We start from the raw sequence: 17,394 nt of genomic DNA on the forward strand, positions 1-17,394 counted from the left end.
ATCTTCATTTTTGACTCGCACTCCTATTCATTTCTCGCAGTGCATGCCGCATGTGTCTGTGCCACTTTTTGTGTGTGTTAAGTCGCGCGTAGACGACGAGAACGACATTGCCATGGTGCGGTCATGAATCATGCCAAAAAATTGCAGTCACCGTCGACGGGAGGATGGTGACCCAAATTCCCGCTCCCAATTTCACTCCCACTTCCACTTGCACTCCCGCTACCGCAGCTCCATCTCCAGCACCATCTCCCCTGGGTGCAAGTCCAACGATTCTGGGATTCTCGGATTGCGAGCCGTTGTGGCACGTCGATTGTGGTGGCCAGATACGGCGAAACTGGCTGCTGGTCGCCATCCACTTGAGGCAACCCAGCATCCTAGCAACCCAGACGTCGAACGTGGGACAAACGATGAACGCCGTGGCCATGGAGACGACGCTCCTGTTTCCACATTCCACTTCCACTTTGCCCGATGCTGCTGCAGTGAATTTGCCGCACTGCCTCAGCAAAAAGTGGGCGTTCTGCAGCTCACTCACTTACTGGGCGCACTGAGAGAAATGCCTATGCAAATGTATATAAAATTAACAACTAATAGTCACTCAACTAGTACTTCATACAGTAGCATGTGAGCTAAAACCAGAAGCCTATCAACTTTTCTCTCAGTGCAAAGTGACTCGAGCGGGGCGACGACACGCCCCATTTTTGCAAGTGCCATCGACGCTGTTGTTGTTGTTGTTATTGTTGTTGTTGTTGTTGTTGTTGTCGTCAACGTTGTCGGTGGCACTTCACTTTTCTATATTAGCGCCACGTAAGTGCAGCCGCAGGGGCGTGCCAATTGCATTAGCGAAGGACACGAAGGACAACGACGGGTGCGCTGGTGTCGGTTGGGCGAAAGGATAATGGGCGTTGGAGGACATTAGTATCGCAGTAGATAAAGTGGTTGCAAGTGAAAAATTATACGAAGCTTTGCTGATAAGCGTCGCACAATGGCAATATTTCAATACACTTTGCAGTTTCGAAAATATATGTACATTGTATATTATACATACATATATATTTCAGCTCACATTCGAAGAATATGAAATATTTTCGAATTTCTATTCAGCATCTTAAGTGACTTATAAACTTCAATATGACGAGCACTTTACAAATATGCATTTAAATGGTTTATTGCATCTTAAAGTGCACAAATGAAATTGCACTTTTTCTGCATTACTTTTTGCAATAAATTCAAGTCGTTTCTTTTTGACGCCCCACATCTTGTGTATAAAATACCCCATGGTCGCAAATAAACTGAAAGTGCAATTTATTGTACATCATTTGCGAAATTCTTTATAAAAACATGCAATGAATTTATCAACCCAATGAAGTATACCGTTCGAGGGCAACGCAAGCACACACACACATGAAATGGGTGTGTGTGTGTGTGTGTGTAATATATGCCGCAAAGTTATAGTTTGCCCTTTGACCCGCCGCTTGAAATAAGCAGTCGTGGAATAAGTTGCAAGCTGTGGAAATGGGCTTGATGTCGTCTGCCGTTTGATGCTACAAGAAAAAGTGGGCGTTAGATGCACTCGTTCTTCGGCACTGAGAGAAAATCTAGTGTAGAATGTAAAAGTAAATCATTTTATGCCGAAAAAGCAACTATAAGCATAAGCTAATGTCGAAAGAAATTATTATAAATTTTAGGAATTATTTACAATGTAATTATATTTATTTATTTTTATTATATAAGAAAAGTTGATAAAACTCTGATTTGAAAGTAGATTCCTCCTATCTTTTTCCTCAGTGCGATCGTCTTATATTTTAATCTATAATCTGCCCCGATGCTTTTCTTTTACTTTTCTAAATTGATATTTTGCGGTGTACGTGTGAGTGCAGCAGTGTGCGTGCCCAGCCCGTACATGTGTGTGTCTGTGTGTGTGTGTGTGTGCCTGTTTAATGGCCACAAAGCGGAAAGTGGAGCGTGGCTGGTTCTTCGTCTTCGGCTGATGCAGCTGCATTAGCAGCCATTTGCAACAGCCATTGATGGCAGTGCATATGTGTTTGTTGCTCTTACCTCTCGCTCTTACTCCCTCCCTCTCTCTCTCTCTCTCACTCGTTGTCTCTCTCTATCTCTCGCTCTCTTCCTCTCTCTCTATCATTGGGCGTGCTTTACTGCCATTTATATTTATGTTTGCCCAATGCCTTGGCCCCCCGAAAAATGATGACATGAAAAATTGTGTTGCCCGCTTTTGGGCGCTGCTCTCTGATTCCGCTTCGCTGGGGGTTTTCTAGGGCGGGGGGGGGGGGGGGGGGGGGGGGTGGTGTTTGGGGGTGGTGGGTTTGGTTTTCTAGGGGAGTTTTTCGGTTCCGGGGGATCCCCACAACGAAACTTCACGGATACGGCCCTAAGGCCAGTCAGCAGACAGCCAGGAAGCTTTTCGAGCGCAATTTATGGCTTTTTAAATCGAAAGAAATTCAATGCTTGCTTAAGAAGAATGAACGAAGAAAGACAGCGAATTGGGTGTGTGTGTGTGTGTGTGTGTGTGTGTGGCCCAAAACAAATTTCGAGATTTATGTTTACCCTCGCAGTACTTATTTTCCACTTTGCCTTTATTCCATCTACTATTTTTTGTTTTATTTGCTCCTTTTTGGACCAAAAAAAAGATGTTTTGTAACATAAGTAAGTAGCTCTAATTATCCTGCACACCATTTAAAAGCTAGTTATATTTGTAAATTAGAGATATATATATTTATATATGTATCTTGGCATAATATGCATATAAAGTAAAATGTTTATAATCAGTCGCGTATTTCAATTGAAAACTCTTCTATTTGCCAAAGCAGCGAAAACGACAAATTGGATTTTAAAATCCACACCCGGCAACTGGCGAATAAAGTGAATGAAGTGAATGAAGTGAATGGTGATTAATGCGTGTTCGATTTATTTTATTTAACAAATAGTTGTCGCACAGCACATATGTTTCTGTCAAGGATCGCAGTGGTGGTGCTTGAAAATACATACTACCAAATTGCTGTGGCAAAGCTTGCGATTTCGTTTTCGATTTTGGCCAAGGAGTGAAAGTGAATACAGTGAATACAGTGAATAACAGTGAATATGGTGAATAGAGCGACTAGTGGGCTGGGCCATTAAATGCTGGCTGGCCTTGGTGACGCGTCGCGACGCGATGCGCATAAAAAATGGAAAATCAAATCGGAAGAACACGCACAAAAGGCGTTGGACGGTGGGTGGCAAAAAATACAACAAAAAATGCAAGAAAAAAAAAGGGAGAAAAAATATAAAAAAGGGAGAAAAAAATGCAAGAATATGGGAAAAAGGCAGGCTCAGTTCGCAATCAATGCGTTGTTGGCCAAGAAAACGAAGAGGAAGAAGGGAAAGCGGGGGCGGCTGCTTTGATTGTGGGCGTGGCTGCCTTGTGCCAGTTTCGGCTATGCAGCCACACACACAAACACACGCACACAATCAAGCATCTACGCAGACACACAGATACACCGATGCCGATACACATACAGATGCAGGGCCACAGATACAGATACAGATACAATGCTGCGGCCTCATTTTGCAGACGCCAAATAGAACTAAAACTGAAACTGAAACTGAAACTGAATCTGAAAACTGAGACCGAACAACCGAAGCCAGTGCTGAAAAACTCGCTTCAGCCGGACCATTGTCCTTCGTCCTTTTTCGGCTGCATTAGCCAACGCATCCCGTTACGTTCTCGCCAGTTTCCACTTTCCATTTCAAGCCAACTGAAAGTCTGCAGCTCACAGCTCAACTTTCGGACATCACAACTTTTTGAAATTTCCATTCGATCTTCAATAAATTTGAGAGAATATGAATATTACATAATATAGTTTGGAAAGGAAGATATTATCTTATTAAATTCCATTCGCTGATGTAAAATTTCTACCAAACACAGGGTACCAACGCATTCGACTACGATTTAAAGCGGTCTCATTAATCCCAATTCCCAAAACGTTTATATCAAGTGATTTTTATTTTTGTTTCATTTGTTATTCGCTATTATTTTATTTCCCTGTGTGTTTTCTGTTCCTTTCGCCTTTTGGCCAAAATGGCCAAAATCCAAATTAAGCTTTGGCAATAAAGCCTGGCACAGACAATAACAGCTAACCTCGGTCCTGGAAAGCCTCGCCAGGATCCTCATCATCCCAGGATTTCATTTCTGGCCACCGATTGTCTTGATGTCCCACTTCCACGATGCACACAGCAAAAGGGCAATGTTTGTATGTTTGGTTAATTCAATTAATAAATTAGTTAAGTAATCTTATCTTTAATTAATCTTTGTTTCATATATAGGGAATATAATAATTTCCTATGCAGTGAACATTATTATTAACTATATCTAATGTTAAAAAGCAGTATTTTCTGAGTGTAGGCTGGCCCTGTCCTCCCAGTTCCGCCCCCATAACTAACTCAAAGCACTCGAGCGCCTCAATGGACACACGGATACACGCATACGAATCGGAGGATGGTGGATTCCAGGAGGGGATTCTAGTGGGACCAAAGCCGGCGGAACTTGGAGAATGTTTTGAGTGTCGAGAGGATGTCGGGCGAATGTCATGCGATTGTGTTATGTTGTGTTGCGAGTCCTTGCCGTCGACGGGCTTTGTTTGAATGGCACTCGAATCGAGGGAGGGCGGGGATTCGGATTCAGATTCGGATTCGGGGTTGGGGTCACTATCTATCTATATATATATATATGTTTGTATGTAAGAGTGGGCAGGCCAAACAAGATTGGGTCGAGGCTAATAAATACGAGCCACTTACTTGATATAAATGAAAGCACAAGAATCATATCTATGGTCACTTGAAACCACTTCATCTCATTTCCCTCTGCACGCTTTTTTTGCCTGTGCTGCGGTGGTGGATCTGCCCCGTCTCTCTCTCTCTCGCTATATATATATATATAAACGAATATATATATATATATATATATAATCCTCTGCTCTGGCGGCTCCAATCCTTCCAATTTGATAGTTCCAAGATCGATACTATTATATATATATATTTATATATATTTATGTCTAGTTTTTAAGGCGCAGGCGCAGCTGTCGCGGGAAAAGTGAACTTTCTCTTCATGGATTGCGGATTCGTGGTATTTCTGGGATTGTTGTTGTGCGTTCTATGCATCTCAGTTGCAGTTCTTAATTCGCAGTGTTATCGAATTGGCAGCATTTATTTACATCGATTATTATTCTGGGTATCGCTTCCATGCTCCTCGATTTCATAGTAAATATATAACATATTTCTCTATATATGTATCTATATATTTTTAGAACTATTAATGTACGATCGTTTTGTTTCTTACAAGGTATATAAATATATTTGTAAATATACTTGTTTCTTGGCAGTTTTCGATTAAAATTCTTCAAATGTGTGTGTTCTTCAATTTGGTGGCCTTCTTCCGGTTTTGCCTTTGTTGTGCTCCTTGCTGTCCTCGTTGTCCTTTTGCTTCACATCGCCTCATTCCTGCGCTTCCTCCTCCATCTGTTCCTCCTAAAATCCGCGACGAGTGCAAGGGATGTGGGATAGATAGACAAAGGGCGAGTCCTGGAAGAAAGGACACATTTAATTAGTGCTTTCATTAGAAACAAAAAAAATTCCTTTCATTTCGCTGGCGAAATGTATGTGTGCGCATTTTTTTAAGTTTGCACAAAGGGAATTTAACAATTTATCAAAAGAGAGGGCAACTTGGTTACCCTTAAAGTAATAGAAATACTCCCAAAATTAAGATTAAATACGTAGCGGAATTAAATATTAAATATTTCTTCAAGCAAAATGAGATTTTCTCGAGTACTTAAAGAGAAGGTGACATAAGAAATTTTGCTTGTGATTTATTAGGCATAATCTTTCCTTTTTTGTTTTTTAAATATTTTCTTGGCCAAGCTCATCCACAATAAAGTTTTCGGGTCCAGCGGAAAATCTCAAATATATTTGCCATCGCAGGACTTTTCTTATTTTTCTGTTTATGCAAATTGATTTTAATTATAATTTTCTGCTCAGACCGCTGACCCAAATTGGATTGTTTGAAATGTATATATGTATATTTTAGAATAAGGCAATTCTTCTTGTTTTTTGTTTTTGCGTCTTGGGCCGCAAACATTTTGTGAATTTTAATTGCTAATTTTGCGTAATTCATTTACCCCAGTTCCAAAGGTATCCCAAAGTTTTGTGTTCTTGGCAATGGGGCTCCGTTGGGTCTGTTAATTTAATTAATAACTCTGGAAGAGACTTGTCCCTTTTTCCCTTTTTCGTTGTCCTGGGATAATCTCGAAAGTCCTTTGAGTAGCTGAGTGATTGCTAAACTGTGACTGTTTAAATCCGAGGGCCTAACTAATATTTTAATGAAATAACTAAGCATGATGGGCATTTCATGCATTTAAGACGAATCTTGCCCGAACTCATTATGTAAATTTTAATCACAATTATGGCCGAGGAAAATCGATAAGTTGTCCTTGAAATATCCGGCTGTCACCTTTGAACTTGATTTATTCGCAAGAAGCCAAGTTGTCATGCGGTGCTTAGAATAAGTCAACATGACATTGACATTGAAGGCTTGCAATGTGAAGTAATATTATTTGACATTATTCGCCATTTAGGATATTGGCTAAGAAAATTACACGTTTCCCTAATTTTATTCATGGCCAAAATGTACTCCAAAGTTATGGCGAATTAAAAAGAAATAGCACAGCACTTCAGTGCCCCTGAAAAAGTTGCTACATTATTGCGCAATTCAATTAGGGCGACTTTAAGTCGCCACTTGAGTAAAATGAAGGGTATACGATGGTGGGGTGGGGTGGCTTTTTTGGCCCAAAGGTGGGAGACGTTGGGGTTAAATTGTGAATGGGGGCGTGGGAAAATGTGAAAAGGGGCGTGGGAAAATATGGTGCCAAGTGTGGGAGTGGCATGAATGAGCAATTCAGCGAGGGCGTGAAAAGGTTTTCGGAAGTAATTTAAGAAAATGTCATAAGAGTGTGCATGACCTTACCACCCCACCACTTTTCCACGCCCACCGCCCACCGCCCACTTTGCCATGAAGAGTGCTCACCTCATGCTGTCAAATATTTAACCCTCTTAATGCCCAAGTGACATATCTGTAATTTTGCAGAAAATTACGCATAATTCCAAACATTTTCGCAGCTTAAGCGAGCGTTATGAATTTTTAAGGATCCATTCAAAAACATTTGGCATTTTCGTTACATAGCTTTCAAAAATTTTTAAAGAATTTTCTTAAACATAGATTACCATTTAAAATTAATAAACAATAAATTCTGCGTAAATCTTTGTCGAAATTTCTTGATTAATTCGTAGTGCTGAATCGAATGAATACTAATTAGAGGGTTAAGGGTCGCCTGCAGCGGCAGGTGGCGAATGGCAGATGGCAGGACATGGCAGGATAAAGCGATGCGATGCGATGCAAGGACGACACGTTTTTGATGCAACAAAAGATGCCAAGTGTCAATTTAAACAGCCGCACGACTGAAAGAGACGGCGACTTTTCGGATAGGGGGAGGGGCACCACCAAAAAAATGTGCCAGGGGCATCATGCCATCGCATTCGCACTCGCACGGTCTCGGCCCGTCCTGCCACTTGAAGCTTGAAAAAGCCAACGTTGACAGCGTTTAAGACTTTCCCCATTGTCCTTGCCAGCGCCTTGATGGTTTGACAGGGCAAGGCAAAGCCGCCGTCGTCCTTTGCGTCCTTTTCGTCCTGCCAGGACCTGCCTGTCCTCGCCTGTTGTCTTTTCATATTAAATGCATGGCGAAATGTACAAAAAACAAAAAAAAACAAGATGTATATATACGAGCGAAACGACAGGACGACAAAAGCCAAAGGAGTGCATTATTATACATCGAATCTGCACATGGGATGGACTTAAAAATAATTATATTTACCTACAGCAAAATTCAGCTTAAATGCAGTATCAAAATTGTTTAACTATCTTTAACTCACTTTGAAAGTATTATAATACAAGCACAACTATTTACTTTTATTTAAATTAAATTTATATTGGCTTAAAACACCAAATAGTGTCAGTTTTTCTTCTGAAAATCAGCTTAAATAATTTAAATAATAGAAGCAAAATTCCGTTGAAGTGATTAAATTTAGAATATCCCCAGCGAGGGTAAATGATGGGACTTAAGTCAAAAAGCGCGAGAGAAATTCGATTTTTCGCCGTCAACATCCGTTTGTCTGCCCGCCCAATTTGCCACGTCATCACGCGATAGTTGCCACTGCCACGGCCTTTGCAACACCCCCCACCCACTTACCCCCCAAAAAAAGAAAAAAACTGAACCACCCCCACCACATTTGTCGCTCATTATGGGCGCTCATTAGGCGGCGCTAGCGGCATGTCAAGTCTGCAAAAAAAAATGAAATGAGTTGAAATGAGTTGGAATGAGTTGGGTTGAGATGGGGAATATGAGGGGGTGAGCTGGAGCCCCTGACCCCTGACCCTTAACCCCTAATCATGCGAAGCCGCGAACGAGGATAAAAGGGCGTAATAACTATATTATGCAGTCTGACTAAGTTATGGCCAAGGCCTGGAATGAAGCCATACGCAGAAATTAGTAAAATTTAATGGAATGTGCAAGTTGTTAAACAGTTTATAGTTAATTTGTGAAGGCAAATTAGTTATGCAAAACCCAAAGATTTTCACAATTATAATTGGCATTTGTTTGTACTTTGTAGCATATTTAAGCCACTTTACAAGTACTTCAAAACTATAATAAAATATTCCAATATATCCCTGTTTGTCATAAACTAGTATTAAACTTTGAAAATCCTCGAATTAAATGTGCGTACTTCGCTACCAATTAAAATGGCATTTGGACAATTTTGTGTCATATCCATTTAGTCTGCGAAATTGTTCGCCTCCCCCAAATAATATCTTAATATTTCTGGCTTTTATAATATGGTATATGTCAAAAGTCTGGAGTGGAATAACAAAGGCTAAGGCAACAATTTTATTCCCATCAACAGAAACATCATCATTATCATCTGGGCTACTCATTCGCATGCTCAGCAGCAGCCGCTGCTTGTCTGTCGCATGCGTCTGTCTCTTTCGTTCGACTAGCTCTCTTCGTCGCCGTCTCTTTCGTTTCAGTATCGCCATCTCTGTCGCATCGCTCGTTGTCTGCTTGTTGCTGATTTTGCTATTATTACATGCATATTTCGTGTAATGAGTGCGATTAGCATTTTCAATGAAGTGGGGTTAACAATGTGCCTTGCATTTCTAGTTGGTCCGCCCGCTTCCTCCCTCTCTCTCCCTATCGCTCTCCCTCTCTCTCTCGCAACTTTCACCCACTGGCACTCAAATATACTGCTGCTGCTGCTCCTGCCACTGAACTGACTGAGATCCCCGCCAGAAATCTATCTCATTCGCTCTCCCTTTCTCTCTGGCTGCTCTGCTCCAAATGATGCTGCGTCATCAACATAATCATCGGGCATCAACATTTCAAATTGAGCGGCATTATTGGCCCGTCGGCACTGACATCAAGCTATATACTGGTTCGCCCCGATATCTCCAACGATATATGTACACATACATATACATATACATATAGGGTCTGGTCACACATGCCCCCATAAACAGTCGCTGCATTTGATCAATTGCCAAGCATATTTATGAATTGACAACACTGGAGGAAATGGCTGATTGCGAAAGTTAATTACACTAGAAAATATCAAGTATTTAAGTGAAATATCACAACATATGTATATTAAACAAGTTCAATAATTTGAACAACAAAGTTTAATTCTTAAATAAATGTTTTTAATTATATTTTCACACTACATACATCAATTTTATCCATTTAGTGTTGTTTCCAATGGATATTTTCCAAATCTCTTAATGTTTTTACGGTGTATATGTACGATTTGCAGTCGCATTTCAGCCATTTCAATCGCTCTCAGCCGCACACATTTCTGGGGCCCTTTTTTTATGGCCACTTTCCTCGAGCCACGCCCCCATTCCCTTACTAAACGCCCACCAGCTGAGCTTTGTCCTTGCGTTGGCATCTTTAATGTTGCCTACTTTTTTGCGCTCCGTTTTGCCTTCTTTTTTTCCGTTGTTTGTGGCCCAGGATATATGTGCGCATATATATCTGCGGGTTAGGATCTGGTAACCCCGACGCCACCGCCCCCCTTCCCCTCCGACCGATGCTAGATTTTCGCTTTTAACTCATTGTCTACTTATGGCTGGGTGTCCTGTGCTCGCCTTGGGTTTTCCCACCCACTCGAATGGCCTTGTCGCTGGTTTTGCATTTCGGTGGCCTGCAATTCGCACACTTACACTCGCAGGTGACAGTCGTCAACCTGCAGCGTGCCCTTGCTGGTTTTTTTCCCCCCCTTTCCTATTTCTGTTTGGTTTTTGCGTTTCTAAGAGGGACGGGGAAAGCACTGGGCTTTTCCCCAGGCCCCAATTTTTGCCCACCCAACCACGCTCAAGTTCGCCTTCGCCTTGGCAGTTGATTTCTGTCACAGCTGCCGTCTGTGATTTGTGCTTTCTACCTCCATTTTCCATTTCCCATTTCCCATCTCGCCACTCGCATTTCGCCCTTTGTCTTTGCCACTGCTGCCTACTTATTTTGGATTTTTCCTTTTGGCACTCGCCAAAGAGATTTATTGCTCATACGCACTGTGTGCCGAGACCATGTTTCATTTCTTTTGTATTTATAAGCTGTTTAAAGCGCTGCCAGCGCAGGCTTTTCCGACTGCGGCCTGCTCGAGTTCGAGTGACAAATTACGAGCTGGAGAATTGATTATCTTGTTCGAGATTATCCCAAGTGTCTATGTGACGGGTTATTGCCCCATTCGATGCGGTTCGACTAAGCTGCCATGAATTATACGAGTTCATGCCATCATATATGTCTTCACAAAATAGAAAAAAAGAAGAAAAAATCGCAGAAAGGGGTTTTGGCAGTGAAGTACAAGGAAAAGTGTGCTTTATCATTTATATGTGTATTTAAAACACATTTTCCCGCTTCTAAACATTTTCATTCATTGTTCCTGTTCTTGTTTTCATTTTGTTTTATTTTCTATAAATATGTATAACTTCTATGCCTTATATTTCGCTTTAACAGACTTTTAGCAACTTGAGGCTGACATTAATGGCTTAATGCCATGGCCATTTGCTATGCACTTGAGGTAACCCTTTAACCCGCGTCTGGCCTGCTTAACCCTCCACTGGCCGCGCTAGTTGGATAGCTTACAATATTTTTTCAATTTAATGCGAACTGCAATTTCTTCATCGTTTTCTGGTTTCCTTTTCTTTTTTTTTTTATTTTTTTTGCCAAGGCTTGTTATGATGAGGCGCAGTTTTACTCGTTTCCGCTTGCACAGGATCCGTTCGCGTGGAACTTGTTATCGCTGCCATAAGGCCATCCCCTGCCCCTTCAATGGAAACTGGTGGCGCGGGGGCGGTGGCAAAGCAAGATCCTTGCACATTTTTGCAGCTCAAGTCCTGTGTTTCACTCTTTTTATTGACAGAAAGTTGAAAGGAAGACGCTGCAGCTTGTCCCAGCTTGTTTGCCTCATACACAAAATGAGACACTTGACCAAATGGTTGTCATGGCAATGGTCATGTTCTTGTGCTCGTTGGCTTGATACCCTATACAGAAACTACACAATGTTGGCTTTTGAAATAGCCCACCTTAACGTAAAGAAGATATTGTAATTCAAACTAATATGTTGCAAATATGAAAGCCAATTATTTGATTTAACCAAGTTAATTAATAGGAAAGTTTGAAGCCTAAGTACTTGCATTACAACAAAAAATTATCAGCCTTGTGCAAAACATTTTCCAAAATGTAATTAGTAACTTGAGGTTTTCGAATAGGAAGTATTTAAATCACATATTGCCCCAAAAGCCAAATGAATAAATCACAATTTTTGCAGGATATCCGACGCTTTGATGCTCGTCTTCCTGCTCCAATTGTTGGCTGAATGCTTTTAGCCCGGCCCTGGAGAGTTGTTGCCCTGAAAGGTTTGTTTTGTCATTAAAGTTGAGTTTTCCCGTTGATGATTCTGTTTCTGCTGCTGCTGCTGCTGCTGTTCCAGTTGGCCAGGTGAAGTGGCCAGCGAGCTATGGAGGATGCTCTAATTAAATTTGCCCGGCCGCTTCATTATGCCACTTCTGAGGGCCACGCCCCCCCATCCGCCGCCACCGAAACCGCCTCTTCACATGTTGACTGAAGCAAATAAATCAAGTTAAATAATTGCCACTCGTATTGTCAACTCATCTTTGTGGGTGTGGGTGTATGGGTGTGCCTGTGTGTGTGTCCTTTCTCTGAAGTTGTATAAGTTGCTGTTGTTTAACATGGGCATGGTCCACATGTGCCACGCCCTCTCTCGCCCTTCCCCCACAAAAATACTGAGAGAAATTGAATAGTAGAAATTGCAGCCAAACTATCTGACAAATGTGACAAATTTAGAAATATTCTTCGAGTGCAATAAATGGCATTATATATAATGTTGAAGCACAAATTTTCAACTAGAAAGCCAACAAGTTTTTTGTTGGCGACCACCTTCTGTGCCACGCCCACAACCTTGAAACAACAAATTGCTCTGTGAAATTTTATTATAATTAAAACATTTTGCTATGCACCGAAAGTCGTGCCAAAAAACGGGCACACACACAAATTCACACACAGTCTGTGTGTGGGTCACTTCCGGTTCCTGGCGCACGACTTCCGGTCCGGCCTGCCACGCCCCCGTCTCCCCTGCGCCCACCCAGTAGCCACCGCTCTGCGGGATCCTTTGACGTCGGGGATCCTAAACTATGCATGAGCTTTCACTCGGTCTGGGGAATATGTATATATATATATGGCATTTGAATGGGACATGTGAATACCTTGGGTATTCAAGTTTTTGGCCATTTTAAATTAACTTTGAACGGGCTGGCAAAAAGGCTTTTGATTGTGTTTTAATTAAAATAAACATAAGCTTTTAAAATGTGAATATGCTAACATGGCACATACGCACATACATACGTTTTGAATGAATTAAAACTTTTATAACGAATTTATAACTAATTTTTGGAAATATTACAATTTTAAGAGCATGTACAGGCTAAAATTAGCTGAATGATATATTGCAAATAAATGTACATTTTATTACGATTATGTCGCATTTATGCATTAATTTTGACTGATACTCGAATGATGGATGGTGGGAGTCCATTCATTCTGCACTCGTTAGGCACTCGAACGCATTAATGTGTGGCGCACCCACACACTGACAAACACACACATACCCCCACACACACACACACATTTTGGCTCTTGAGCTCTCGTTTTTGGCCATTTAAACTTGGCCAACACAGCGCGCTTATGACGCTGCCTCTAATGGCATTTGGCCCGCAGGCAAATGCAATTTTTTTGGGTTCAAAATGAAAGCAAATTTTCCGCATTAAGTAAGCCATAATTGAATAACGTCATAAGCTGCCTCCAACACGCTTGCAAAACGCAAAAAGGGGGCGGTTTTGGCAAAGGGGGCGCGGCCTGCGGTACTTTCTGTGTGTTTGCGTTTTTCTGTGCGTTTGTATGCGTGTAATCAATTATGCTTTTTATGTCAAACGCCACAAGAGAATGATCCAAAATGACGGGCGGGAGGGGAGCGGGGGTCCAAGTGGGCGTGGCTTTAAGCGGCACAAAACATTACCATCAACAACAGGCATAGGAAGAAACCGCCCTTCGCAAAATCCCCCATTAAAACAGCCAAGGAGCCCACTGTCATCAGTCAAAATTTAAAGTTAATTTCATTTGACAATTTTCGAAAATGAAATCACGCGAAATTAATAAACAAAATCACGAATCAGTTAAACTTTGTCACAGCGTGCAATTTAATTTCATTTTGATTATAATTAACCCATTTGCATGTTGAAGACACTGTCATTTGAACCACAACAAAATTGGATCAGTAAGTGAATTCTTTTAAGAAAACTTAATTCGTTTAACTAGCGAGAAAATGCCCAAAAAATTTGGATTAAAAATTGTTCTTTGCAAAATTTTCTAACAAAATATGCGAGTTTACGTCATAAAATAATCACTTTTTTAGCCACAAAATAAAAAATAATTGTCCAAATATGAAATGTAATATGTCGTTAGGTTCGTATTTAAATTCCCAATCAAAATGTGCTCATAAAATGGAATTCTATTTTTTTGCCATTTTATGCAAATTTTGATGATGTTACCCCTTGCAAAAAATTCAAAAATTGAGCGAAAAAATTATTTTTTATAAAACTAAAAAAAGCGACACTATCAGTTAGCATTGGTAATTAGCTGTGCAAAACAGTTATTTCCTTAGCCATATGACCATTTTTAGCCAAGTTATGATGAAAAAATCCCATGTAAATATGTCAAATTTGGCCATAAGTCGTTTCCCTGATTTTCCTTCCAAAAATAATCGTATTTTTCCCATAACTTAAAAAATAATGGCTTAAATACAAAATGGCATACCTTTCCAAATTCGTAATAAAATTTCCTATCCAATAGAATTGGAACATACAAATATAAAATTTTTGCCATTTTTTGCAAATTTTGATGATGTTACCCCTTACCAAAAATGCGAAAAATGTCCAAAATTTTAATTTCCGTAAATCAGCAAAACTGTGATACGGCTCGTTAGTTTAGTTAATTAGCTGTATAAAAGAGTAATTATTTTCGCTATGCAACTATTTCCAGGCAAGTTATCGCAAAAATAGCATCTAAAATATCGTATTTTTGGCAATGTTTTTAGCCCGATTCTCCCATCGATAAATTATACACTTTATTAACAGATTAATGGCTATCTGTGCACTTAGTCTTGTTTTTCGTGTCAATTTGGGTACGTTTTTCCCCGAGTGTGGCCACCATGTGGCTCTGTAACCGAATCGACCACCGACCCATCATCATGCCCATCGCCATCGCACGCCTGGCTGTCATCATCTTTTGTCATCCGGGTGGATCCTTCGGCCTGTCTCCTTCTAATTCCTCAACGCCGCGCTTAACGTCCATTCATCTTCATCTGGCCCCATGGCTTCTAAGCTTCGCCTTTGTTGGCCCACTCTCCTTGAAATGTCGCCTTCAAAGTGTCGAACCTTTCAACCTTTCAATGCTTAAAATTTCAGCAAATATTTTGCCTTCTTTTAGCAGATTGCCATTGGGGGGGAGGAGTTGGAGAGTGGAAATGAGTGGGTTCTGAGTTTTTGGGGGCGAAGGTCCTGCTCCTTAGTCACACACAATACTTCATTTTGCTCTTGAAGGTGCTTGAACTATTGGCCTCGTTAACGGAAATTAGCACAAACAAGAGTTGGCCCAATGAGTTAGTTGCTTTAAATAATATCTAAAATTTAATAATTTCCCTAAGCTGATGTATCCAAATACTTAATACTCAAATTTTGAATATTTTTTAGTCCCTAATTTCTTGACCTAAACTTAATGTCCTTTTCGCTCGCCTCACTTCCTTGGCCTCACACGTAGTCAGCAAGGAGAAGGATATAGAAAAAGAAAAAAAATCGACACTCCAATGTTTTTGTCATTAAGACTTTGCCTCGTTTCCTCGTTGTCCTGCCATATAACGGCGGATAAGGTCCTGCGGCCCCTTCACGCCTCGCTCCTCTCGTTTGTGCCAACGGATTTGTCAAAGGCATTAAAACGAAATCTCGCGCAAACTGGGCATCAATCATGACGCCGAACACACGACGCTACACTGCAAGAAAATGCGCTTAAATTCATTTAAATCCAATAAATATCAAGGTGTTTTTAATCTCGAAATCATTTAAAAATAATTCATTTAAATAGCTTTTTAGCTAAGTTTATATTTATATATTTATATTTATTTTTGGTGGTTTCCTTTTACTATTTTGGCCGAGTGTCGTAATACCCAGTACCAGCAGCATCTCCAGCACGATCCATGCAATGCATACAAAAAAGGATTCGCCAAAGGATCCATCGCCTTCTTGGAAAATCAAGGGAGTGAGAGTCCTGGCAGGGCCATTTTTTTGAAGGAGGCAGCTTAACAATGGCCGAAGGGGCCAACTCAAAGGCACAAAGCGCCCAAAACGAATATGGAAAATGGCACTTTGAACTGGCTCAAGTGTGGGTGTGTTCGTACCGGCGAAATTTCAATGGAAACCAAATATGTGAGGGTCAAAAGATGTGTGAGCATAGCTACATTTAAAGCCAATCCGATTTAGTTTTTAGTAAGCTATAAAGCTATTAACTACAATTACATGCTAAATGATTAATTTTAATATTATTCTACTGCTTAACATCTATATGAAAAATCAACATGACTGACCAAATCACGCATTCCGACTTTACAACTCGCTGATGGTCCATAATTGATATTATTCGAATCAATTTACAAGCGCCCTTTGTCAGCGAGAATGTTTCAATTATTGTGATTTTATGTTTTCATTTTAATTTTTTTTTTACTTTTTTAGTTGGTTTTGTAGTTTTTTGTCTCGATTTTACTATTCAGTAGTGTTGCAACAATGTTTTTGGTATGCGGTTTTGTGAGCGCGGCTTCTGCGGTAAACGCGAATCCAACAGATTTGCAGCGCTTAATGGAAATTTTCAATTCACTTTGACACTTTATGACAAACTTTGGTTTTGGCCAATGGCACAATGGCAATGGCCACATTAAGAGCACAACAAAAAAAGCCATCGATGTGAGCTTTATAGCGGCTTTAATGCCACGCCTGTCAGACGCACTTGTCGCCCCCTTTCTCCGCTTTCTCCGCTCTCTCTGGTTTCTCTGCTTTCTCTGCCTTCTCCCCATATACCAATTTCCCCATCCCCTTTCGCCTTTCTCCTTTTTCCACTCACCCATCCAGAATCCTTGCTGAGCCTTCGACGCCAATTTCCAAAAATGCTGTCAGCAATTTTTGGCTTCGACTATTTTTTGTTTGGTTTTTTCTTTACTTTCATTTTTTTTTTTTTTTGCAGCTGCCTTTTGCTTTTGTTTTGTTCGGCCGTCGTCAGCTGCCAGTAGCACTTAAAGCCAACAGGAGCCACAACAACAGGACGAACAGGACACACCGAAACACAGGCGCGTTCGCATACCTTATATGTGCATATATCCTTAAATGGCACATAAGAATTTATACGTTCCTATACTTTCCAGTTAAAATTGCTCAAAAAAAGCATGTATCTCATCCTTTTGTAACTTGTACAATTTGTTAGATTTCTTGGAATTTTACTTTTAAAACAATCATGCTACTTAACATCCATTTCAAGTGTACATATATACTCTTCCACTTAATAAGAGGTACGATAGGCCAGCTTCAGTGACTGGCAAAGGTGTGCAGCAACTAGATTTTTCCTACCCCCCAAAACTTTCATCATTCTGGCGAAAATCCAAGCCCAAACCCTGGGGCCGATAATTTTG

The 17,394-nt window shown here is 40.7% G+C and overlaps 2 protein-coding genes across 2 annotated transcripts in view; both read right to left on the bottom strand.

Annotated features, from left to right (window-relative positions):
• The window catches only part of LOC6725439 (acetylcholine receptor subunit alpha-like), an 88,736-nt gene that overhangs the window by 47,664 nt on the left and 23,678 nt on the right, over positions 1 to 17,394 (bottom strand). Inside the window, exon 3 of the mRNA XM_039296715.2 lies at positions 4,789 to 5,571. Coding sequence (XP_039152649.1) covers positions 4,789 to 4,843 — 55 coding nt within the window. The 5' untranslated portion in view covers positions 4,844 to 5,571. The remainder of the gene's footprint in view (positions 1 to 4,788; positions 5,572 to 17,394) is intronic.
• On the bottom strand, positions 40 to 667 carry LOC27207650. The gene has a single exon (XM_044923548.1). It carries the CDS (start codon positions 422 to 424, stop codon positions 122 to 124), a length of 303 nt encoding a protein of 100 aa, XP_044779483.1. The 5' UTR covers positions 425 to 667; the 3' UTR covers positions 40 to 121.

This window comes from Drosophila simulans, chromosome X, assembly GCF_016746395.2.
Source record: "Drosophila simulans strain w501 chromosome X, Prin_Dsim_3.1, whole genome shotgun sequence".
Classification (NCBI taxonomy): Eukaryota; Metazoa; Arthropoda; class Insecta; order Diptera; family Drosophilidae; genus Drosophila; species Drosophila simulans.

Bases quoted from the DNA above. Each gene is read 5' to 3' on its own strand.
- LOC27207650 (XM_044923548.1), bottom strand. From the start codon at position 424: ATGGCCACGGCGTTCATCGTTTGTCCCACGTTCGACGTCTGGGTTGCT.